Source organism: Schistocerca piceifrons, chromosome 1 (assembly GCF_021461385.2).
Source record: "Schistocerca piceifrons isolate TAMUIC-IGC-003096 chromosome 1, iqSchPice1.1, whole genome shotgun sequence".
NCBI lineage: Eukaryota > Metazoa > Arthropoda > Insecta > Orthoptera > Acrididae > Schistocerca > Schistocerca piceifrons.
This window is the reverse complement of record NC_060138.1, coordinates 1,059,783,524-1,059,809,932: the sequence shown is the minus strand read 5'-3', so window position 1 is coordinate 1,059,809,932 and position 26,409 is coordinate 1,059,783,524. Positions and strand designations below refer to the sequence as shown.

Genomic DNA, 26,409 nt, shown 5'->3' with positions numbered 1-26,409 from the left:
TGGTGTTTTAAAGTCCATGGTCTTCTGGCATTATGTAGATGATAGGTTAACTTCCCTCCACCAGTGAAGAGCTTGGCTCTGGTTGGATCCATTAAAGACAACTTAACAACTGAAAAAAAAAAAAACGGGTGTTTACAAAATTCCCTGCGAGTGTGGTGCTGCATATATATAGGACAGATGACGTGATCAGGAGCGTTGCACAGAACATCAAAGATACATCTGTCTTTGGCAGCAGTTAAAATTAGCAGAAGCAGAACACTTTATTTCCATGGGATGCTCAATGGAATACAATAGAAAAAAAGTTTTGCTTCATTTAGTATTTGTGATTCAGTAATCAAAGAATCAGTGGAAATGCATCTTGCCGATAAATTTATAAATTGTGACAACAGCTTTCAGCTGGATAAAAATTGGAATCCTATAATTAAAATTACCCAGTCACAGAGGAATTGACAGGGTCAATCAATACTCAATGATTAGATCATCTCCCATATCACCACCGAGGGCAGCACACACGACTCGGCTGTGACGCCCATGTCATCACGTGACACGTGCACCGAAAGACACCAACACAAGTGTGAGATTTGGCATAAATAGTGTGAATCCAGCTGGGCTCTTCAGTAATTGACTACTCACCTAAAGATGGCTGGACATCCCTGGGCTGAAATATAGTGGCAGAATGTCGAAGGGATCAGACTGCACACTCGAAAATTATTAAAAGTCATGCATCTGTTTGTTTAATATGTTGTTTTATTACATCATAGTGTAAAAAGATTCAATTTTTTGCACACATTCAAATCTATCTCTGCAATAGCACTTTGGGCAAGGAGACACAAACGAAAACTGAAGAGTATTATCAAACAAAGGAAAATCCAGAATGGAATGTAACAATATTATGAAAAGGATAGTTGCTACTCACCATGTAGCAGAGATGCTGAGTCTCAGATAGACACAACAAAAGACTATCACAAAATGATCTTTCGGTCAACAAAGCTTGGTTAATTCTGTGGATGATTAATTCTGTGGATTGACGAGATAGGGTAAACAGAATAACTGTCTACAGCTACTCAGAAATAGGAAAAACTTGAAAACAACAAAGGCAAATCTGAACAGAATAAAAAGCGTTTGCTAAGAGAAGTGATTGTAGTGTCCTTGATGTGCCGAAGTCACCCTCGTTCACTTACTAGCTGCTTTAATTCATAAATAGTTTGTGTCGATGAGAGCAAATAAAAGAACACTGAAATCATGCTAATACTTGAAATAGCTGCTTCCACTGTTGTATGAGTATTGCAGAACTGTACATTTGCCATTCAAAGCCTGCACACATTGTGGGAAATTGCACCTCACTTCAAAATAATCTTGCCTGACATCCAACCACTCTTTTGTAGTATTTGAAGGCCGAAGGTAAACAATAAATAAACTAGAACAAAAATGTGCTTCCCCAAAAAGCACACACACACACACACACACACACACACACACACACACACACCAGTGCTGATGTGATTTGACTAAATATAAACAGAAATGTGTGTTCTTTTCCCACTTCCTTTTGCTGTATCACTACAGTGCTGCATGTTCAGAAATAAACACACATTTGCATCTTCTTGGACTATTGACTGTAAAGATTAAGCTTGAACTAAGAGTTTTGTAGCCCAGAGAAACAAATTCTGTAAGTGGTCATCAACTGAGTTGAATGTAGTTTTCCAAGGATTTCATTGAAGCCTGAAAAAACTCACGGGTGTAAACTCACCTTAAGAGATCATGAAGTAGTACTAATGTTTATCACTCATTGTGGAGAATGTACATGGAAGAAGACAGACCAGCCAAAATTATAGATGAAGAACACCTAATTTGCTTGATGGTGGGTCACATACTTGGATTGCTGTATCAAACCAGCAAGCAAGTATTGTGAAGCTGTGTTACATTTTAGCTTCCCTGACACTGTATTTTATATGGCAGAGTTACGGAGATATTTGGGACAGATCTTTTGGCATTCCTTATTGGCTGGAAAAAAAAATTGAAGTTAGATGTCATTCACATTATTAACAGATGGAATGGCTGAAAAGTAGATTTCAATAAGGACAAAGATATCACAACACAGAAACTGCAAAGCTTAGAAGAAATGAGGACACATGCCAACTTTGTTGGTTGGCTCGAAGAATCTCCAGTTCTGCAAATTAAATCCTCCAGACAAATAAACAAAACTATTGCTCTATTGTTGTGGTGAGATGACAATTGTGCAGAGTGAAAACAGACAATAAAGATGCACAGAACACAATGCTTATAAGCAAATTACACTAATGTTATTTTTGTGCTAACTGACAAAATATTTCACAAATTTCATGATAAATGGCAAAAACTAAGAGACTGCTCATGCAGACAGAGTGGAAGGCATGGCTGGATTTCGTTTGGCATAAGATAACAAACTGTGCCCATGCCTGTCACATGATTGCAGCAGTGTTCTATCAATACTGCCAACAAATACTGTGAACTGCTTCCTGGAACAGTTAGCTTGTGACTTATGTGATCTACCCTTAAATTCTTAGTTTCTGTATGAACCAATCATGGTCAAAGAATTTAACTGAGCACTGCTGTGGGATAAAATCATGGTCCCAGGAGTAGACAACATTCCTTACATCATATTATCACACTTATCAATGCAAGGACGGAAACTCCTCTGCAGTCTGTTAAATGAAATATGAGATTCTAGAACTAATATTCTAGATTGGAAGATGACATTAGCCATTCCTATTAAAAACAAGGGAAACCTCCAGACTAGAGGTTTTTGAAAACCTGCAGCAGAAATTATAATCTTATTTAATTGATTATTATAATCCAACTTCATGTTGGGGGAGGGGGGGATGCAGCTCATGTTATTTTTGTGATGAATGACAAAATAGTTCTCTGCAATCATCTAACACAGTCCTCATTGTCTGCATGATGTGAAGAGGGTGTTGCATAAATGAGTATTGTTTAAAAAAAATGCTCTGTTGTGAAATTTACTGAATCTGTTCCCTGCAGACTTCAGCAGTGTTGTTGTTAACAGAAAACTACTGTATAATACACAGATTATTTCACATGGTTTTATCCAATTTGGAAACCCACAGTCAATAGCAAAATGTATGCATTGTTCTGCGAAATGTGTAAAAGGTTGTAAACTGTTTATTTGATTGCATTGTACTATTATTTATCAACATAGTGGCACAGGTTATAGAAGTCTTTGAAGATGGTGATAATAATTTAAGGAAAACCTTGTGCTCTCCCTGTCACAGTGATTTTCAGCTGCTGTCAAGATTTGCGGGTTTGTTACAGAGTATTGTAACAAGATCCTTCTATCGACCATCAGACTCACTTCCTGATTTAACCAAAAACTTCAGAGAAATCCTCAGTTCATTATTGTGTAAGTTCTCCAGTCATACTGTAGTTGTTGGTAAGGACTTGAATTACCCTACAATCAATTGAGAAAATTACGATTGTGTTAGTGGTAGGCAAGACAAGACATCCTGTGAAACATTACTAAATGTCTTCTCTGAAAATTACTTATAACATACAGTTTGGAACAACACTTGTAAAGGAAATATATTATGTCCGATGGCAACAAATAGGCCGGACTTTTTTGAGGATGTCCAAATTGAAACTGGTATCAGTGCTCACGAGGCAATTGTGACAGCAATGATTACCAGAGCATAAAGGGCAACTCAAGCAAGTAGAAATATTTATATGTTCAGCAAACTAGATAAAAATTAGTAACGGGTATCTCAATGAGAAAATAGAAACTTTTAGCATGTGACGGGTATGAGGAGGAACTATAGATCAAGTTTAAAAGAATAATAGTTGACCATGCATTGCGTAGATATGTACGCAGTAAAACAGTTCATAATGGGTGGGACCATTTATGGTATACAATCACTGTAACCGAGCGAGGTGGCGCAGTGGTTAGCACACTGGACTCGCATTCGGGAGGACGACGGTTCAATCCCGTCCCCGGCCATCCTGATTTAGGTTTTCCGTGATTTCCCTAAATCATTTCAGGCAAATGCCGGGATGGTTCCTTTGAAAGGGCACGGCCGATTTCCTTCCCAATCCTTCCCTACCCCGAGCTTGCGCTCCGTCTCTAATGACCTCGTTGTCGACGGGACGTTAAAGACTAACCACCACCACCACCAATCACTGCAAATAAATGGGGACTACTGCATAATAGGTGTGAGAAAAGCTTAGATGCTGAATGAAACGTGTTTAGTTGTCAAGAGAGCAGTGACTACTGTAGTAGAACACTGTCAAATTATCATTCACAAAACCTGGAGAAATTCTGGTTGTATATAAATGCTATTAGGAGCACCAAAGTTGGCATCCAGTCTCTTATGCATGAAACAGGAACTGAAATTGAGTATAGCAAAGGAAAAGGAGCAAAGTTTAATTCTTGTACCACTAAAATGATGAGTGAAAGAGATGTTAACGTTAGTGGTGTTGAGAAACGGCTGAAAAATTAGACAAAGCTCCGGGCCCGATGGAATCCGTAGCAGATCCTGTACTGAATTTGAGGCTGAGTTAGTCTCTTTGTTAATTACAATCAGATTTATTTATTTATTTATTTAGCTATCTGATGTATTTAAGTTGATAAATGTCATATCATTCCATATAGGCCTTGACATTTTGATTATACAGTAACAGTTTTCTACAACTTAATGCATTTGTAGCACAGATTACAGCATAATAAATTTATGATATTGTACAGTGTATTCAGTTTTATCATAGTATATTAGTATTTCCCATATATTTAAATTTACATACATACAAGTATATTGATTTTTTAATTGAAGGATGGTTACTTATCACATTTTTTATTTTTCCTTGCAATAATCAATAAATTCATTTACCGAATAAAATAGATTTTTCTCCAGTATTTCACTAATTGTGTGCTTAAGGGTATTATTGTTCTTTATTTTGCTGATATTGTTCAGAAGGCAATTGAATAGGTACATCCCCAGGTATGTTACACTTCTCTCATAACGTTGGATTTTTCTTAAAATTACTAATGTTTTTTCTTAGTGCGTTCTAGTGTGTGTGTGTGTGTGTGTGTGCGTGTGCGTGTGCGTGTGTGTGTGTGTGTGTGTGTGTGTGTATTTGTTACTGTTAAAATGTTTAGGAGATTAAATTTTGAGCTACAGCTTGTTCGTTGTTTCATATTGGTCATTGTGCGTGTAGCCCATTTGTGTACAATGAGTATCTTCTTCATGTGTACTGACATTCCCCATAGTTTTATTCCAGATGAAATTACTGATTCAAAGTGTGCAAAGTAAAACATTTTTATGACTTCAATACTTACAGTTTTGGCTAACTTTTGTAGTGCATAGCAGCCTGAATTTAATTTACTATTTATACTACTGATGTGCCCTGTCCATGTTAATATATCATCAATGTGGAAACCCAAAAATTTTACACATGGTACTTGTTCAAGTGTGTATTTCTTGATTTATAACACTAACTCATTATCTTTTTGTCAATTGTTTTTTGTACTCAATTATCCATGTGTTATTTCTAAACCAGTTTTCTAGTCTACATAATACACTTTTAGCTCCATGTGCAGCTTTCTCTAGATCCATTTCTGTAATTGAAATATTTGTCTCATCTCCAAATAAATTGATTTTTTTGGGAATTTCCTCCGGTAGGTCATTGATATATATATCAAGAACAGCAGTGGCCCTAGGACATGTCCCTGTGGCACACCATTTTGGATCATCCCTATGTCTGAGTACTATTTATTTCTCTCGTCATCTGTTATTGCCATCTGTTGTGACTCGCCGATGTTTCAAAGTGCCGCTGCGCAATTACACGCGTCCTCTACATGCGGTGCTGTCTGCCAGCCATGTAGCAGCTGCGCCACCTAAGCGGCCAGCCAGCCAGCGGCCGCTAGACTTGGACTCAGTTATGATTTGACTGTTAAAGTGTACACATGTCTTACTCTGTTTACTTGATCTGTGACTTTCATGTATTGCGTCTTCCTTATTACAATTGACGACGAGGATGGGATTTTTCTTTTCCATCGTTGAGCCACATGCTTCCATGGCTACTTTAGAGCAACTATTGCAAGGTCTCATAGAACAGCAAACACTTCTCACAAATGCGATTCGTGATTTCGTCGTGGCATCAAATGTGGGGCGTCTCTCGTTGTTGTCTCTACCTACTTTTCCTACTTATGACGAGACGGCGGAAGACTGTTCTGATTACGAAAAAAGTCTTCGACAGCACTTCTTGGCATTTCATGTCGCGGACGAACAAACATGTAAGTCTCTGTTCCTTTCATGGATTTCACCTCAAATGTATTGGTTGTTGTCGCAATTGGCTCCTTTGAAAGATCCTGCGTCTCTGTCCTTTGCTGAAATGTGCTCACTTCTGTCCGTCTATTTTCCAAAGCAAACGCATGTGGTAGCCTCTCGTGTTGCCTTTTATTGTTGTCAAAAACAACCGAATCAATCCTATCGCGCTTGGGCTGCTGAACTTCACGGCCTCAGTAGAAAGTGTCAATTAGTTACTGAAGTTCACAAAGAATCCTACGCCGATTCCGTGGTATGGGATGCTATTATCTGATCGACGCCCGACAAAGAAGTTAGGCAACATGCCCTTCAGTTGACAAGTCCGACTCTATATGAAGTCCTATCCATCGCTTAGTCTTTTGAAATTTCTTGTGCCGCTGGAGCGCAAATAGGGGCATGGGGCGACGTCGGGGAAATACAACCTCTGTGTGATGTTGACGAAGCGTGCGGTGTGTCCCCGCCGGCCGACGTGGCCGCAGTATGCTCCCACATGCAGCCTCGGCCTAACCGTAAACAAAACTCTAAGAAACTGCAGCAAAACCCACGGCAACTTCCTTCATGTCCGCGGTGTTGTACGAAACATTCACAAGAAGATTGATTGTCCACAATGTTGGGCCGTGTTTCACAAATGCAAAAAAAAGAGTCATGTGCCATCCGTTTGCAAATCCGACCGCTTACATGATGTTCCTGAACATGTCGCTGATTCTGATTCTGATTCAGTGTTGTCTGTCAATTGTACTTCTTCCCTTCCAGGGAAGTTATTCCTCACTGTCCAAATACTTGGTCGAGATGTTCGCATGCAGGTGGATACTGGTTCTGCTGGCACTATCATCAATTCTCAGACGAATCTTCAGTTGGGTTCTCCAATCCTGTCACTAGGCAATTACGGACTTACAATAAACAGAAGATTTCTCTCTTGGGACAATTTGATGCTGAGGTATCTTACAAATCTGTCGTTTGCACTGTTCCCATATTTGTCGTCGACCATAGTAATGCAGAGAATCTTTTTGGTTTTGATACCTTTCGCGTTTTTGGGTTCTCCATAGATGACTCTGTCAATATTGTCTCTGATGCTATTCCTTATGCTCAATTGGATTCCTTGTCGACGACATTTTCGTCCCTTTTTTCTCCTGGGTTAGGCTGTGCAAACAACTTTGAAGCTCATATCATGCTCAAACCCACTGCTCAGCCTAAGTTTTTTCGGGCTCAGTCCATTCCTGTGGCCCTTCGTGGTTGGGTCAAATGGGAGCTGTATCGTCTCACTGCTTCAGGGGTCTTGCTTCCTGTCACTTCCAGTGAGTGGTCCTCTCCTGTCGTTGTTGTTGCTAAGCCAAATGGTGATATTCGTCTCTGTGGCGATTTCAAAGCCACTGTAAATGCTTAATGCCTTGTCGACACTTACCCTACGCCTCAACCTGAAGAATTGTTCACTAAGCTTGCTGGAGGCCAGTATTTTTCTAAACTTGACCTGTCAGAAGCTTATCATCAACTTCCTCTCGATGCTGTTTCCCGGCAGTTTCTGGTCCTTAACACGCCTTTCGGCCTCTATCAATACCAACGATTGCCATTCGGGGTTTCCAGTGCCCCTGCTCTCTTTCAGCGATTCTTGGAACAATTATTGCTCACTGTCCCTGGATGTATAAATTACCAGGATAACATTGTTCTCACTGGCTCCACCACTGACGAACATCTTCAAAATCTCCACACACTTTTTCATGTCTTACAGACTCCCGGTCTTAAGTGTAATCTTCAGAAATCAAAATTTTTTCAGGCATCTATCATGTACTTGGGGTTTCAACTCTCGCGGGATGGTATTCGTCCAGTTCAGCAAACTGTCGCTGCGATCGATGCCCTTCCTCGCCCTACATCTGTTAAGGAACTGCAGGCCTTCTTAGGGATAGCATACTATCACTAGTTTTTACCATTTGCTGCTTCGGTGGCTCAGCCGTTGCACCACCTGTTGCATAAAAACGTGCCTTTTCACTGGTCCACGTCATGCGATGCGGCTTTCCAGAAATTGAAGACTATGCTGAAACAGGCCCTGTGCCTGGCTACTTATTGACCTGGCCAACATCTTGCTCTTGCCACGGATGCCTCTCAATACGGCATCAGTGCAGTCCTTGCGCACCATTTTTCTGACGGTTCTGAACAACCCATTGCTTATGCCTCCAAAACGCTGACGGATGCCGAACAAAAGTATTCTCAAATTGAAAGAGAAGCTTTGGCCATTATTTATGCTCTTCATAACTTTGGTGTTTTTCTCTATGGATCCAAATTTCATCTTGTTATGGATCACAAACCACTTGTTTCCTTGTTTCATCCACCAACATCACTTCCCGACAAGGCTGCACACCGCCTCCAGCGTTGGGCTCTTTACTTGTCTCATTTCAATTATGAGATTCATTTCCGGCCGACGGCTCAACATGCGAATGCTGATGCACTGTCTCGCCTTCCCATAGGTCCTCATCTGGCATTCGATAGGGACGAACTTTTGTATTTCCACCTGGATGTTGCCAAGCAGTGGGTTGTGGACGGGTTCCCCATCACTGGGGACCAGCTGGCGGCTGCTACGGGTTCTGATCCTACCCTCTCCCGGGTTTTACGCTGTATTCAGAAGGGTTGGCCAGATTGTGCGTCTGCTAAGACTTCTGATCCATTGCGGAACTACTACGCTTTGTGTTACCGCCTCACGGCTAGGGTTAGTGTTATCCTCCTTACCACCAAAAATGCTTCGCCGCGTGTTGTGGTACCTGCGTCTTTGCATGCTTCGGTCTTGCACCTCCTTCACCAAGGGCACTGGGGTGTCTCTCGCACAAAATCTCTGGTGCGCTGTCATGTGTACTGGCCCAACATCGACTCAGAAATCGCACACATGGTCGCTGCCTGTGGCCCTTGTGCGTCACAGGCCACCACCCCGAAGTCATCTTTGTCACCATGGCCTTCGCCTTAGAAGCCCTGGGAGCGTATTCGTGCTGACTTCGCGGGACCTTTTTTAGGTACTTATTGGCTTCTCATTATTGATGCCTACTATAACTTTCCTTTCATTGTCCGTTGCACGTCGCCTACCACTGCGGCAACCACTAATGCTCTAGCTCGCATTATCTCTTTGGAAGGCCTTCCCTCTACTCTTGTTACTGATAATGGTCCGCAATTTGCCTCTTCTGATTTTGTAGATTTTTGTGCCCGCCATGGCGTCATGCATGTCACGGCCCCTCCATTCCATCCACAGTCAAACAGTGAGGCTGAACGACTGGTCCACACATTTAAGTCTCAGATGAGGAAACTCCTGACTTCTTCTTCTGCTGATGATGTGCTTCTCCAATTTCTGGCTTCTTACCGTTTCACCCCCATGGGCGACCACAGCCCGGCTGAGCTCTTACATGGCCGACAGCCCCGCACGCTACTTCATCTTCTGTGGCCTTCCACCTCACGGCCGCGGGTGTGTTCGCTTGACCGGTTCACCGTCGACGACTTTGTATGGATACGGGGATATGGCGGGCCGCCAAAATGGAGTCCTGGCAGCATCTTAAGACACTGTGGCCAACGCCTGTATGAAATCCAGATGGACACGGGTGTTGCAGTGCGTCATTCGGACCAGGTTCAGCCTTGTGTGCCGTCAGCAGCTGTTCCGGATGCCACTACACCACCTTCAGCTCTACCTGACACTCAGGATACTGGAATCTCTTGTTACTCAAAACGCAGTGCTCTCTGCTCTCACCATGATATCGGTGCCAGCACAAGAACTGACGCCAACAGGAGACGTGCCCATGCAGGAACCAGATGACCATCATCTGTCGGAGCAACTCTACTCGCTTCCTTCTCCTACGGATGCGGACACATCGTCCATGTCTCCTGTTATAACAACCAGACTTGCCGCAACGGGCAGATTGGTGCACGGGGCCCCAGCAGACTCGACCCTCACGTCTCCTGTCATCTCGACCTGTTATCATTGGGGACACTTCCATCCATACGGGAAGCCTCCTCCTCAAGACTGTACGGCCAGTAAAACAACACCTATGGACGTTAGCAATCTACAGGCCACCTCCATCAAGACCTGTGCAAAAAATTCAAAGGGGGGAAAAGTGTTGTGACTCGCCGATCTTTCAAAGTGCCACCAAGCAGTTACGCGGACTCAGTTATCATTTGAGTGTTTAAGTGTACACACATCTTACTCTGTTTACTTGATCTGTGACTTTCATGTATTGCGTCTTCCTTGAAATATATTTGTTCAACTTGAAGTTATTACACCATCTTTTGGTATTCTGTTCATTAAGTAGGATCTTATAAGACCGAATGCCTTTCACCCCATAGAACTTTAGTTTTTCAGGGAGAATGTTCTGATTAACTAGGTCAAAATCTTCAAAGATTTTAGATGTTACTGGTATAATACTAACAGGTCTGTAGTTTCCAGGTTCTGTAATGTCACCTCTTTTGCAAAGTGGTAGCACCCTAGCATTTTTTAAACTATCTGGATACAGTCCTTCTGTGATTGCCTCATTAATCGTTTTGGTCAAGGGGGTAATGATCTATTTGGTTGAAAGTTTAATACTCTTATTTGAGATACCATAGATGTCCTGGGTCCTTGTGTTTTTCAACTTGTTTATGATTACATGAATTCGCATTTGCAAATAAGGACAACCATAAGGTATAAAATGGAATGATGACAATGAAAATTTGCGCTTGATTGGGACTCGAACCCGAATTTCCCGCTTATTGCAAGTAGTGGAGGAGGACGAGAGTAGTGTTTAATGGCCCGTCGACAACGATGTCATTAGAGACGGAGCGCAAGCTCGGGTGAGGGAAGGATTGGGAAGGAAATCGGCCGTGCCCTTTCAAAGGAACCATCCCGGCATTTGCCTGAAGCGATTTAGGGAAATCACTTAAAACCTAAATCAGGATGGCCGGAGACGGGATTGAACCGTCGTCCTCCCGAATGCGAGTCCAGTGTGCTAACCACTGCGCCACCTCGCTCGGTATTGTGAGTAGTCACCTCACCATTGGCTATCTGTGCACAACTCGTGGCCAGACTCAAACTTCCATATCTCGTCAACCATGTGTCTATGATCTGTATTTGTACATCCATTATGGATATTCCTGTACAGGTAAGACATTGTACTTGAAAGTCGCTTGCCCTGTTTCGGCAGATAAATATGATGTTTCACCATGGCTGTAGTCACTGCAATGGCAAGGAACATTGCATTGTAATCAGAATAACAGAGGCACTGGAATATCGTTGTATATGATTCTCATAACGTCTTCTTCACTTGTTGGATATAGATATATAGAATTTTGTAGTGCATGTCTTTTCTCTATTAAATCATTCATAGCACTTGTCGTCATAATTCACATCTCCTTTGTTAGATTTCTGCACCATTTATATTGTTTGTTGTTGTTGTGGTCTTCAGTCCAATTATTTGTTATATTTAAAGATAAAAATGCAAAATATTGATACAGAACACTCACCGTTAGTGTTTTCATTGTTACATAGTAAAGTTTTCTATAAAATAATGGTGGAAGATTCCGTCAGCATATTGTTGTTGTTGTTGTGTTGTTGTGGTCTTCAGTCCAGAAACTGGTTTGATGCAGCTCTCCATGCAACTCTATCCTGTGCAAGCTTCTTCATCTCCCAGTACCTACTGCAGCCTACATCCTTCTGAATCTGTTTAGTGTGTTCATCTCTTGGTCTCCCTCTACAATTTTTACCCTCCATGCTGCCCCCCAATACTAAATTAGTGATCCCTTGATGCCTCAGAACATGTCCTACCAACCGATCCCTTCTTCTAGTCAAGTTGTGCCACAAATTTCTCTTCTCCCCAACCCTATTCAATACCTCCTCATTAGTTGTGTGATCTACCCTTCTAATCTTCAGCATTCTTCTGTAGCACCACATTTCAAAAGCTTCTATTCTCTTCTTGTCTGAACTATTTATTGTCCACGTTTCACTTCCATACATGGCCACACTCCATACAAATACTTTCAAAAACGACTTCCTGACACTTAAATCTATACTCGATGTTAACAAATTTCTCTTCTTCAGAAACGCTTTCCTTGCCATTGCCAGTCTACATTTTATATCCTCTCTACTTCAACCGTCATCAGTTATTTTGCTCCCCAAGTAGCAATACTCATTTACTACTTTGTCTCATTTTCTAATCTAATTCCATCAGCATCACCTGATTTAATTTGACTACATTCCATTACCCTCGTTTTGCTTTTGTTGGTGTTCATCTTGTATCCTCCTTTCAAGATACTGCCCATTCCATTCAACTGCTCTTCCAGGTCCTTTGCTGTCTCTGACGGAATTACTATGTCATCAGCGAACCTTAAAGTTTTTATTTCTTCTCCATGGATTTTAATTCCTACTCCGAACTTTTCTTTTGTTTCTTTTACTGCGTGCTCAGTATACAGATTGAATAGCATCAGGGAGAGGCTACAACCCTGTCTCACTCCCTTCGCAACCACTGCTTCCATTTCATGTCCCTCGACTCTTATAACTGCCATCCGCTTTCTGTACAAATTGGAAATAGCCTATTGCTCCCTGTATTTTACCCCTGCCACCTTCAGAATTTGAAAGAGAGTATTCCAGTCAACATTGTCAAAAGCTTTCTCTAAGTCTACAACTGCCAGAAATGTAGGTTTGCGTTTCCTTAATCTATATTCTAAGATAAGTCGTAGGGTCTGTATTGCCTCACATGTTCTAACATTTCTACAGAATCCAAACTGATCTTCCCCGAGGTCAGCTTCTACCAGTTTTTCCATTCATCTATAAAGAATTTGTGTTAATATTTTTCAGCCATGCATTTACTGATATGATGTGTTATTACTATACATCAAAGACCTTGGCAAGATCCTTGACTATGGTGTTAGAGATGGCAGTCTCTATTGAGTATCACATGCAGGAGCTAAACTGAGAGATTGTTAAAATACGGCAGAAATATGAATAATTATTCTGCCATTGAACAACCTTCTAAGAAATCATAAAAAGATTGGGAGTAATGTGAGTGTAACTAGACATTATTTGGTTATCTTTTTTTAAAATTGTTGTTACTGCTGCAGTTATCAGCATTTCTGGAAACAAGGCCTTGAGAGTTATTGGTTGACTGCAAACATTGATTATGGCTGGTTCATTTAAGTCAGAATTAGATGTAATTGTTTAGCTGTGTCTGATATGGCTTACTTGTAGAACTTGGTTGTCAGCATGTCTTTGTAACCAAAAAGTTACTGGGAAGGAAGAAAGATCGATGCTCACCATCCCGATAGCATCCTGTAAAGGTGTATGTCATCTGAGTGGTGGTAAAATATATGCATCTTGTGGGGTTCAGCAAGCATAGCTTGGATATGGATTTGATGAACCAGCAGGCTTCTCAGGTTGAGAATTGATTGACACTGTAAAACTGCTATCACTCTTAAGGTCTTGGTGCGCTCAATTGACGGTCACAGAACATTTTGTGTTAAAGAAACTATGGATCTCTCTCTATTTCCCTTACTTCAATTGATTAAAGACTAGTATTAACTCTCCACAACCCATCAAGCAGGCTCAGGAGGGAGAAAAAGGAAGAGCACATAAAAAGACATCTTCAAAGACACACACTAGTTAAGCTGGACAAGTGTGAGGTAAAGTTTCAATTTATCTATTTGTGGGAAATATCCATTCATTCATCTGTAATGACTTCAGAAAATGGAGAAAACTTAATAAGAATAACTTCACGCTTCTTGAATGTAACTATATTGGCAGTAAAATGGAAAATTAAAAAACAAAGGTTACAAAGACTAATAGGAAAACTGAAGTCTATGAACAAAGACTGTTAAAATCAAAGCTAAAAGATCTTTTAAAAAAACTAAAAAGCAGTGTTATTCAATCCATGAATTTTAAAGCCTCAAATAGTAAAAACCCACACATGTATTTTTTAATATGTTGCATATACAACATATAATGTTTAGTAAATTCATGATCCTTTCAGTACTAATACTCCTAAAGAGTGTACTAAATTTCTATAATTATTATTGATTGTCGTAATTATTACTTGTAACACTAAGAGCCATAGTATGACCTTTGCAAGAGGCAACATATTGATGGCTCCATCCTAACAAAAGTAAATAAATAAAATTTAAAAAGTAGCCTGCAGACTGGAACGTTTACTTAAGCTCAAGTAGTCAAAGTATTCATATGTAAGAATGCGCAGTTATTATTTATTGCACACTGCTCTTAACTATAGTTCATGGTTATCATTCCAAGACATTGTACAGTTTATGGCTTACTATAGAATTTTTTTATTTGACAACCTCCCTTTACTCTACTGTTCAACACTTCCGTTAATTATGTGACATTTAACTCCATGTATATTTACAGCATATACAGTTTCTCTGCACAGATTGGACATTCAGCCCATTTCAGACTGAAGTTTGATTTTAAGACACTTCTTAACATTGAGCTGGTATAAACCACAGTTCATTAATAATGATATACTGTGTGTATGGTTCCTCAGTCTCACTCAGTTTCTAATTATTTGTATGTCTGATCCAGCTTTGTGTTAGATACATATTCTGTATCTTTTGCTGGTTACATCATGACATTGCAATTTTCTCATTTATAAGTGTACTTAACCATAAAATAAAATTTATACAAGTAATTTAGTGGAATGAAAATTCTATCTTTTGTTTACTTTTACAGAAAAAGAATGATCTTACTTCTATTATGGGAGGTGAAGGTTCTGGCAGAAAAGCACCTGTTGTAATTGACAGGTATGTGATAACTTCTATAGCATTCCTTTATATAATGAGCATATCATGATTCACATTAAGTTTTTAATGTAACATTATTAGTGTCACACTGAATAACTGTACTCTCGCAGTATCTGAGAAACAACTATGACATAGGTGGATAAAATGAAATGTCAAATATTCAGAATGTTGGTTTCTTTTTCTGAAGCTGATGAATAAAAAGTGCAGAGGAAAAACTATGGGCATATGATAAGGACAAACCAAGACAAACTCTGTGTTACTTGCTGTACACTGTGTAGAATAGACCATGTGTCTGGAATAAGTTGTAATGTTTCATATTATAAAGCTCGATTAGTGTCAAAAACTGGGAAAAAATAGAAAAAGTACTGCAGATTTGACCCTAAACCGAAGAATGAAAGCATGAATCGTAGTACAAAAGTAGAACATTTTACAGTCCTAAGCATAATGGTAATGTTATTCAGACTCCTAAAGAAATTGAAAATGGCTGTAATCAAACTTAAATGACAGGAATGGTGCAAAATGGTTAAGGAAGCAGGAACATTTTGTACTGATTTTCAGCAGTTTTTTGAGTAAAACCCATTTTGTCACAGTAACAGTATTTGTAAAGAAAATAAATACAAAATGAAGCTACAACACAGCATAGCTACGTATTTAAAAAAAATACTATTTAATTGCTAGGTGGCAGCTGACTTAGACATCTGCAAAAGCTAACATAAACTTATCTTTCAGAACCTTGTGGTGCAAGCTAATGTTTCTTTCAGCTTTTATACATCTGTCAGTCTGCTAACAGCTAGTAGGTAGAAGCTATGGCAAGAAATAAAATATATCCATTTGGATTTTGGTTGTATTAGTTGGTTTAGTCTAGTTTGGTATCACCCAGTAATATTTCACTTGCACCCTGCACCAAGCATCACATGTTGTGGTAAAGGATTACTTCTTTTTTGATGACTCAGGCTTGTATCTAATTCCAGTCACTGTTTGGAATGTTGTGGATCATCTATGCTATGCCACACCCCTGCAGACTTCTCCAAAGTGTCTCCTCTGCTGCAGTAAATTGCTAAAGCTATCCAACTAACAACTTATACCAAATTATCAAATGATGACTGAACATGTGTTTTCATTTGCATCCATCTTCCTTTGTGTAATTATTTTACCAGGAACAAGGGACTGATGACCTCGCAGTTTGGCCCCCCCCCCCCCTCCCCCGCCTCCCCCTCTTTTAAACCAACCAACAAAGGCCTTCTTACATTACAATTCAGAAAACATCATTTGCTTTTCTCCTTAGAGACTCCATAATCTGTGCACGTCTCCTGGGTCCATGGAATGCATACCAGACTCCCAGCAAGTAATCAGCATTCTCCTGGCATCTGTTCGCTGTGGCTACATCTTTCCTCATATGCCCACTCTTTAGGAACAGACACATTACGCACAGGAGGTGTGTCAATATTTGACCCCTTTACTTTACTTAAACATCACAAACATCTTTAGCTGCTGTGACAATTCATCATGTAGCAGAACAGGATTTGACGCACAAACTCCTTACCTCATAATGTGTATCAGTCTGTCCGACAAAACTCTATTCAAGCCATCAAATTCAGTTGCTTAGAAACAGAATTTGAGAAATGCGTAGGGTGTTCTTCCAGCGTAAAAGCAAATTAGTAATGTCAAGTATAAAAATGTCAGTGGTCATTTAATGCTGCTATCAAAATACGTCATTAAGAAAACTTCAGTGGAGATGTTCTCTCACGTGTGTTGCAGAAAATGGAGAGACTCCATTTTACTGGAAGTACATTCCATGTGCCCAGTGGAGTGCTTGTTCAACTGAAATAACTGAAAGGGGAGCTGTTAGTTGTGTCCTGTCATTTGTTGCTCCAAATCATATATGGATATTATAATGTAAACAGGTAAATAAAACGGCAGCAGGGTAACACACAAACAAAAGGATTTAACTTTTACAAGCTTTCAGAGCCACTGGCTCCTCCTTCTCGCAAAAGATTTGAAGGGGAAGGATGCTTTCGTATACTGCTGTGTTTGGTACTGTGCATACTGGAAAAACTGTATATTTTTTTCAAGTACAAGTAAATAAATCTCTGTCTTGAGATAGATGTAAGCTGCCACTTATTAATTTAATGCGCAATTGTCTTGTAAATCCTGTTAAACTGATTTTGTTCCTGTGGAATAGATTTATTATTAAGGATCACATCCACACATTGGAACTCTGTGCATGTGTTTTGCTTCATATTGTTTCTTATTCTTTCTAATCAGAGGAAACAAAGGACATGTTAATGAATGTTTTATCATTGTGTTGGTACTTTGTGACATGGTGAAATGAGCCAGCGCAATACACAAGTAAAACTTATTTATGGGAAGACATGTGTACATAGTAGGTTATGACCTACTTCATTTTAAAAGGCAATTATTAGCAGCGTTTGAAAAGTCCATGCAAAGTCCGAGAGATGGCACTACTGGTGAATATTAAGGTCATTTTTAGTTAGTAGCATCTTTGCAAAGAACGCACACCAATTTTCAGCCACATTGGTGTACTTCTTTGTGTATGGCATTCATGTGAATCAAGGAAGTCGAGTGATTGTCAAAAAATGGACGAAAATGAATTTTGTGTGGTGATTAAACATTACTTTATGAAAGGCAAAACGTCTCAGGAGACTAAAGAGAAGCTTGATAAACATTATGGTGACTCTGCACCTTCAATTAGAACTGTTTATAAGTGGTTTCCAAATTTTTGGAGTGGTCATATGGGCACAAGTGATGCTGAATGTTCTGGACGCACTGTGGAGTTTACGACTCCAGAAATCATTGATAAAATCTATGGTATGGTGATGGATGAGAGAAGAGTTAAGGTGCATGAGATGGCTAGTGCTGTGGACATCTCAAATAAATGGGTACATAATATTTTGCGTAAACATTTGGACATGAGAAAGCTATCCACAAGATGGGTTCCGCTATTGCTCACGCTTGACCAAAAATGGAATCATGTGAAGTGTCGCAAGGATGGTTTGCAGCTGTTCAGGAAGTATCCGCAGGACTTTAAGCGTCGTTTCGTCACTGTTGATGAAACATGGATGCATTACTATACTCCTGAAACCAAACAACAATCTAAACAATGGGTTACCAAGGGAGAATCTGCACCAAAGAAGGTGAAGACCATTCCTTCGGCCAGAAAGGTTATGGCGACTGTCTTTTGGGATTCGCAAGGGATAATGCTCATCAACTATCTGGAGAAGGGTAAAACTATCACCGGTGCATATTATTCATTATTATTGGACTGTTTGAAAACTGAGCTGCAAGAAAAACACCGGCAGTTGGACCATAAAAAAAGCCCTTTTCCATCACGACAGTGCACCAGCACACTCCTCAGCAGTTGTGATTGCAAAATTATTGGAAATAGGATTCTATATTGTTTCACATCCCCCCTATTCTTCAGACTTGGCTCCCTCGGACTACTATTTGTTGCCCAATTTGGTTCAAATGGCTCTGAGCACTATGGGACTCAACTGCTGTGGTTATCAGTCCCCTAGAACTTAGAACTACTTAAACCTAACTAACCTAAGGACATCACACATATCCATGCCCGAGGCAGGATTCGAACCTGCGACCGTAGCAGTCGCACGGTTCCGGACTGCGCGCCTAGAACCCCGAGACCACCGCGGCCGGCGTTGCCCAATTTGAAGAAATGGCTGGCGGGATAAAGATTTTATTCAAACGTGGAAGTGATTGCAGCAAATAATAGCTATTTTGCAGACTTGGACAATTCCTATTATCCGGAAGGGATCAACAAATTAGAACAGCATTGGACAATGTGTGTAAGTCTAAAAGGAGACTATGTCGAAAAATAAAAAAGGATTACCCCAAACACGTAAGTAGTTTTTATTTTTGCATGAACTTTTCAAATGCCCCTCATATTAGTCACTTGATGACTTGAAGCTGTAGGCTGTAATATGTTTAAAGTGACAAAAATATCTGCTCTAGCTTGATTACACCATAGCCAAGCAGTTGTGAGAATTAATCATGATCATCAAATGTCTACATATCACATTCATAATTAGGTTGTAACTCTACGTGAACATACTTATAATGAAGGCAGACAACAAACGGAATCAGTTACAACAATCCTAAAGTTATGTAATTCATTTATGAAGTAGGTTACTTTAAAAGACCTGATAAAAATCTCAACTGTTATATGTCAGTCTGACTCATACCAAGTTGGATTCAAGGAAGAGCTGTAGAAAATTAAAAGAACAGCTCTACATGTCTTTTCATGTTTGTTAGCCACTGTGTGTGTCACAGAAATGTTAAGTCTATAGTAGGACAAGCTACAGGAAAATATGTTGTGTGTGATTGGAAGCTGTACTTTTAAAATTTCAATTGCTCACATTCCAAGACATGAAGGAAATAAGTTATTTCTTCTTATGTACAACTGATAACTCCTTGGTCTTCTGTCCAAAGACTGGATTGATGCAGCTCTCGTTGCTACTCTATCCTGTGCAAGCCGTATCATCTCTGAATACACTAGCCAACAATGAAAATGTTTTGAGCTCAAAAATAGTTAATTCTTATGTATTTCCATTTGCTGAATTAAAAAATCACCAAAAAAAGTGGCTCTTGCTTCGGAGATAAAGTGACATTTCATTTTTATAGTCAACACTTTCAGTTTGGGAGAAGTTTTGTTTTCAGAGTTAGCACACGTGTCGAATAATAGAACACAAATGCTCTTAAGCTATTTGTAAGTCATGAACATAGATATTATTGCTGTGGCTGTGAGTTTCATATTGTTTTACTGTAATTAAAGCAGAATTTCTGGTTCAAGTGTGCTTTTGTAGTGTAAAATTCATAAAAATGCCACAAAAATGCATAATTAAGATGAATAATTTTTGTTGCATTTGTGGTGAAATAACATTTTCCTCGCAAAAATGCAATCTGGTGCCTCTTGTGAAGACTGCCTATCAGCATTATTTCAGTATGGAAGTAGGTGACCAGGATAAGTCTTAAGCTCCAAATATTTATTGCAACACATATTCATTTACATTGCAAGAATGACTGCAAAATAAGAAACAATCTGTGGCTTATGCTGTATCTATGGTTTGGTGGGAGCCTACAAACCATACAGATGACTGCTATTGCTGCTTGACTCCACTCATTAAGACAGTATTGTCTATGAAGTAAAGAAGAACAGTTCAGTGCCTGAATCTTCGATCTTCTAATCGACCCATTCCGAATTAAGATAGTTTACCAGTTCCTACTCCATCCGAAAATTGTGTGTTTGAAGTAGAAAATGAAGACAGTATAGAATAAGAAGAAGAACAACAACCAAACAAGACTTGCACATGCTGTGACTCTGATTTTGAAAAAAAGGTGATAAACTGAACAGACTTATTCAAGCGGAATGAGTGATCTCATGAGACCTTGATCTGTCAAAGGAGAAGGCAGAAATTCTTGGGTCTTGATTGCAGCAATGGAATCTTCTCGAAAGTGATGTCACAGTCTCACAGAACAGAAAACGTTACATGGAACTGCTTTTCTTTTTGGAGAAGAGAAACAATCTTGTTGTTTGCTGTGACGTTAATGGCTTGATGAAATCTTTGAATTTGAACCATGATCCAGCTGAATGGAGGCTGTTCATACACTCCTCTAAGCTTAGTTTGAAAGCTGTGTTACTTCACAATGGTAACAGTCTTCCTTCTATTCCTGTTGGTCAGGCATTTCACATGAAGGAGACATATGCAGATATGACAGCCCTCGTGGACTCAGTCAAATATTATGAACAGAAATGGAAAATCTATGACAATCTAAAAGTCATTGCCATACTCTTAGGAATGGAAGTGAGGTACACAAGACATTGCAGCTTCTTATGTATATGGGCCAGTATGGATAGGAAATCACATTGTATTAAAGCAGACTGGCCTGCAAGAAATCTTAACCCTAGCGACAAAAATATCGTTGCTGAGCCTCTCGTGGACCCAAAAGACGTTCTTCTTCCACCCCTGCATATCATGCTGGGTTTGATGAAAAATTTTGTCAAAGGCGTAAACCATGAAGGACATAAGAGAGAAATTTCCGAAATTAAGTGATGCAAAAGTTAAGGAAGGTATTTTTATTGGGCCACAAATTCAAGAACTTGTAAAGGATCTTGCATTTGACCAAGTTTCGGAGGGGAAAGAAAAGGAAGCTTGGGAAGCTTTCAAGGGAATTGTTCATGGGTTTTAGGCAACAAAAGAGATGATAACTACATTGTGTTGATGACAGTGTTCCTGCAAAAACACAGTAGCCTTGGATGCAACATGTCCCTTAAAATCCAGTTTCTCCACTCCCACCTAGACTTTTTCACTCATAGTTGTGGAGCTGTCAGCAATGGACGTGGAGAAAGATTCCATCAGGACATTTCTGTTATGGAACAAAGATATCAGGCCATTGGAAAGAAGCAATGCTTGCGGATTACTGTTGGTCTTTGTGTAGGGATGCTCCAGAACTCCGTTACAAGAGGCAAGCTAAAAGACAACTATGTCATGCACTCACCACATGATTGTCTTCAGACACAACTGTCTGCCACAACTGTCTGCGAGCTATTCTTCCAGCAATTTAGAACTCTTAAAATGCAATTACTAAAATCAAATACACTTTTGATGTTGTTTGCATATGTAATTAAAATGTATCTTTTTCTCTTAATCCATTAATATTAAATACTTTCACCTAGTGCGTATCACGGAAACTAGAGCTAAGAAAAATTTTTCTTTGTCATATTCATTTTTCTCGACCCAAAATTAATAACAATTGACTCATGAAGTGCAGAAAACATTCAAAAATTGTTTTCTTGTTGGCTAGTGATCTACTGAAACTTACAGCCTTCTGAATCTGCTTAATGTATTCATCTCTTGGTCTTTCTCTATGAATTTCATCCCCCCACTCTTCCCTCCAGTACTAAATCGATGATCCTTTGATGTCTCAGAATGTGTTCTATCAACTGATCCCTTCTTCTAGTCAGGTTGTGTTGCAAATTTCTTTTCTCCACAATTCTATTCAGTAACACCTCTTTAGTTACATGATCTACCCATGTACTCTTCAGCATTCTTCTGTAACACCGCAATTCAAAAGCTTATATTCTCTTCTTGTCTGAACTGTTTATCGTCCGCGTTTCACTTTCATATATGGCTACACTCCATGCAAATACTTTCAGAAAAGAATTCCTGACACGTAACTCTATATTTGATGTTAACAAATTTCTCTTCTTCAGGTATGCTTTTTTGCCATTGTCAGACTGCATTTTATATCCTCTCTACACCAATTATTTTGCTGCCCAAAGGGCAAAACTCATCTACTACTTAAGTGTCTTGTTTCCTAATCTAATCCCCTCATCATCACCTGATTTAATATGACTGCACTCCATTATCCTCATTTTGCTTTTTTTGATGTTCATCGTATCTCCTTCTTTCAAGACACTGTCCATTCTGTTCAACTGCTTAGTCCTTTGCTGTCTCTGATAGAAATACAGTGTCGTCTGCAAACTCAATAGTGTGAGAAGCTTGGGTTGGGCGGTATCATCCAGATGGCACAGGCTGTGGAGCTGCCATTGAAATTGAACCTGTTATGCTCAGCAGCATGTTCTACCTCTACATGGTCAACTCTGCTCTAGGACACAGAGTTGCTGCAAACATTCATTCAATTGACAAGGTTGTTTGGTGGTAATGCATAGGATGTGGTGTGTGGGTGTATTTGAGAGGTCTGCACCTGGGCGTTCCACAGGTATATGATCCTTTTTGCAAGAGGTTGGGAGTAGGTGTAGCATTGTACAGACTGGTTGGGTTGTGGAATCCCACTTTGGGGATTGTGGAAAGAAGTTTGGGTTAGATGTTCCTCATTTCTGGTCTCGACAAAAAAAGTGAAGCGTCTGGAAAGGTAGGAGGAAACAGAATGAAACTTCAAGGATTAAGAGGTATGTGATGTTGTTTCAGTAATTACAAAATCAAGTCAAATTTACCTCAGAACAGGGCAGAATGAGCCCATTTATAAGTATGACATTGGACTCTTCTGGCCAGGATGCATGCGCTGATTTAATAGGGAAATGTGTAACTAAACCATTGTATCCTCTCCTGAGTTAAGCTGGCCCACAACTGTTTAACTGGTCCCTGATATTCTGGATGTAGGCACTGGGACAGAGTTGCTGTCCGAGTTGATCCGCCATGTGTTCGATTAGGGGCAGATCTGGGGATCTCACTAGCCACATGAATATCCCAACATAATCCAGACAATTTGTAGAGACATATACCATATGTGGACTAGCATTGTCCTGATGTAAAATGCTACTACAATACAGTCACTTGAGAGGTAGTACATGAGGATACAGGATGTCCATATTGTACCATCAGTCACTACCAGTAATTATCTGAAGTCATTCGTGACGATTCTCCACTCATGTCACCACTAGTAACACCATTGTACCTTTCCGAAACATTGGAGGAATGAGACGTTTACATAGGTCACCTCCATACTCAGCGACAATGATCGTCCGAGATAATGCAGAACTGTGATTCATTGCTGAGCACAATGGTACGCCATTTATCAGTGGTCATACTTCCTTCTCGTGGCACCACTCCAAATGCAGTCATTGTGTTGTGGTGTGACAGCAGCCAGTGCATGGGATGATAAGTCCGTAGCCTGGCTGCTGCTAGTGTCTGACGAATGGTGGAAAGTCATACAAAATGTTGCAAGGAATCTATTACATGATTTCGGATGGCAGACGTAGACGTCAAAGAAGTATGATGGGCTTGGTGCACAATATGGTGATCTTTCCTTGTGGTGGTTGACTGAAACGTTGATGATCAGTATGTTTTCCCCTCACGTTCCTATGCAGCCCAACATTGTGCCTTTGTCACACCCAAATTCCCAACAAATCTGAACATTGCACAATTTGATGTTCCGGCCAAATGGAGACCCACTGTGAGGTACCTATTCAAACTGTCAGGTACTGGCAATGCTGTCTCTCACTAGTATGCATCACCCCCATGGGCTTTGCTGTGATCGCTCAACACCTGATGCTGTTCACACCCCTTATATATCCTATTGAACCCGGTAATAAATGTAAATATGAACAACACTAATGCACTCTGGTGGCCATTCTACCTGATAGAGATAATTGCAGCTCAGTCATTTACAAATCTGCTAATGAAGTGCTTAGTATGAAGTTACATTGACATCCGACCAGGTTTTCCTGTACTTCACTTTTTTTGTCAGGCATTGTAGTTTAAGCATAGGCAGAGAATATGGTTAAGGTATTCCAATCCAGGATAATGATGGGTGATGAGGGAGTGTTCCCTTGTTGCTGGTTTCTGGAGGTGGTTAGGGGATTGAGGTTATGTGTGGACATAGTAGACTTGTTTTGAGAGAATAGTTTTGAGAGTAAGGCCTGTCTGTGAAAGCTCCCTTCAGCAAACTGGGCAAAGAATTGCTTGTTACTGCAGACACACCATCCAATGGTGATCAGACTGTATAGGAGAGACTTGGTAGTGTGGTAGGGATGGCAGTAGTCAAAATAGACATAGGTTTGAATAGAGCCGTTACAGAAGTGGAGGTGGTTGAATCCTTCCAACTCTATGTTCTTACATACCAACAATAGAGTGGGGAAAGTGTTTGGTTCAAACACATGATAAACTGTGTAAATTTTAAATGTGATTATTTTTGCAAAACAATAAAATGATTTGTATCACATGTTTTTCTTTCATTATTTTTGTAGAAACTTAAACTGTTGCTCTTGTACATTATGTACTTTTAGTGACGTGCCCATTGCGTGCACAAGCATCCATGCATGTGACCTTATGGTGAAAGTACAAAGGTACCACTATTTACCTATTTGAAATGCTGCGAGCACTACAAACCCCACTATTTCACTGTATTGTTGAAAAGGCACTCGGGAATAGCCCTAATAATCTGCTCTCATAGGTAAACACTGCAATTATCCAAATCATATTGAGGCGGCCTGGGAAGTAAGATTGACTAGTCACTAATAAAAGCAACAGAACTGCATTAACCTACAAATGTAAGTGGGAGGTGCTTTTTCCACTATTAAACAGCAGTTACAGTAGCAAAGGATTGATAGCTGTGTTTGGCAGCTGTTGTTTAAGACGAGAGCACATGAAAGACTGAGGTATCAGGCGAATGTCTTCCCTTCATTGCCTTGTGTGATACTTCCATCAGTTACGTTAAATATAATTCAAGTCACAAATCAAGTACTCACTACAAAGAGAACTTGACTTATGTTAGCCATTTCTCGAACTCTATCTCAAGCACGTGACAGTTTAACACAGTTGCAACACGGAAAAATGACACAATGAAACTTGCACTTGTACTAATCAATTTTGCACTGCCAGGTGGATCTTTCAATGATGGCTCTAAACTATACTCTTGCTTGTCTGCACATAATGAATGAAATAAAGGATCAGGATTCAGTACTTCCATCACACGACCATTTGGCCATCTGTGTGGTTAAACCTTCCACACACAAACATAAGAAATCTCGCAAACACCGAGCCGTATGGTAAAATCACCGACACATTGTATTGAGACAGCATAACGACTTGAGAACGCGTTCCTAACATCGCTGTAATAGTTGTCACAGTTGGAAATGCTACTTGTACACATATTCAAAGTCACTGTCTGCTTGTACATGTTACTGTGTGTAATATTTGCAGAATAACCTGTTGCCACTCACACACTGTAGTGGACAGAGCAGTGTCCAAAAAATAATAGTGCTTCAAAAGAACTGTGTTACATCAGAGCAAATATGAACATTTTTGCTGAGTGTTCATCTGTGTGACCTGCCATTCCTAACGTTCAGTTGGCCACCTGTCTAGTGTTCTTTCAAGTGCTCCCTCTTGCTGTTACCAGAGTACAAACGAAATAAAATAGTTTATTTCATGTTGTCTTATGGGTGGCACGAAATTCTTTTCTTTAAATTATGGTGAAGCCTTTAGTTATTTCTATTATTATCACATGTATGTAAGAAGAAAAGTAGAGGAGGATACACATATACATTACTAAATATTGTAGTTGCTTTGTTACACACTATATTGTGTTACACCACAGGCAAAGCCATTGAGACGCTGTTAAGTGTTTTGTTCAGTTCACTGAAGATTCCGTGGCACATATTTTATGATAAAGACTTCATGAATACTGAACTTGGGATATTAGCATTACTTTAAATAATGCACATTCCAGGCTGTCTGGAATTGAAATCTTATGTTCTTCAGTGCCATTATTTGTTGATTGTCACATTTTTTGACTGGTACTCACTCTGTTAAATCTAATTTTTCATTACACTGTCTCAGGGAATTCTGTCTCTTAATGT

The 26,409-nt window shown here is 39.8% G+C and overlaps 1 protein-coding gene across 1 annotated transcript in view; it reads left to right on the top strand.

Annotated features, from left to right (window-relative positions):
• LOC124747070 (ubiquitin carboxyl-terminal hydrolase 30) overlaps positions 1-26,409 on the top strand; it is a 115,435-nt gene that overhangs the window by 81,378 nt on the left and 7,648 nt on the right. The window contains exon 7 of the mRNA XM_047248949.1: positions 14,986-15,056. Within this exon, the coding sequence (XP_047104905.1) occupies positions 14,986-15,056 (71 nt within the window). The remainder of the gene's footprint in view (positions 1-14,985; positions 15,057-26,409) is intronic.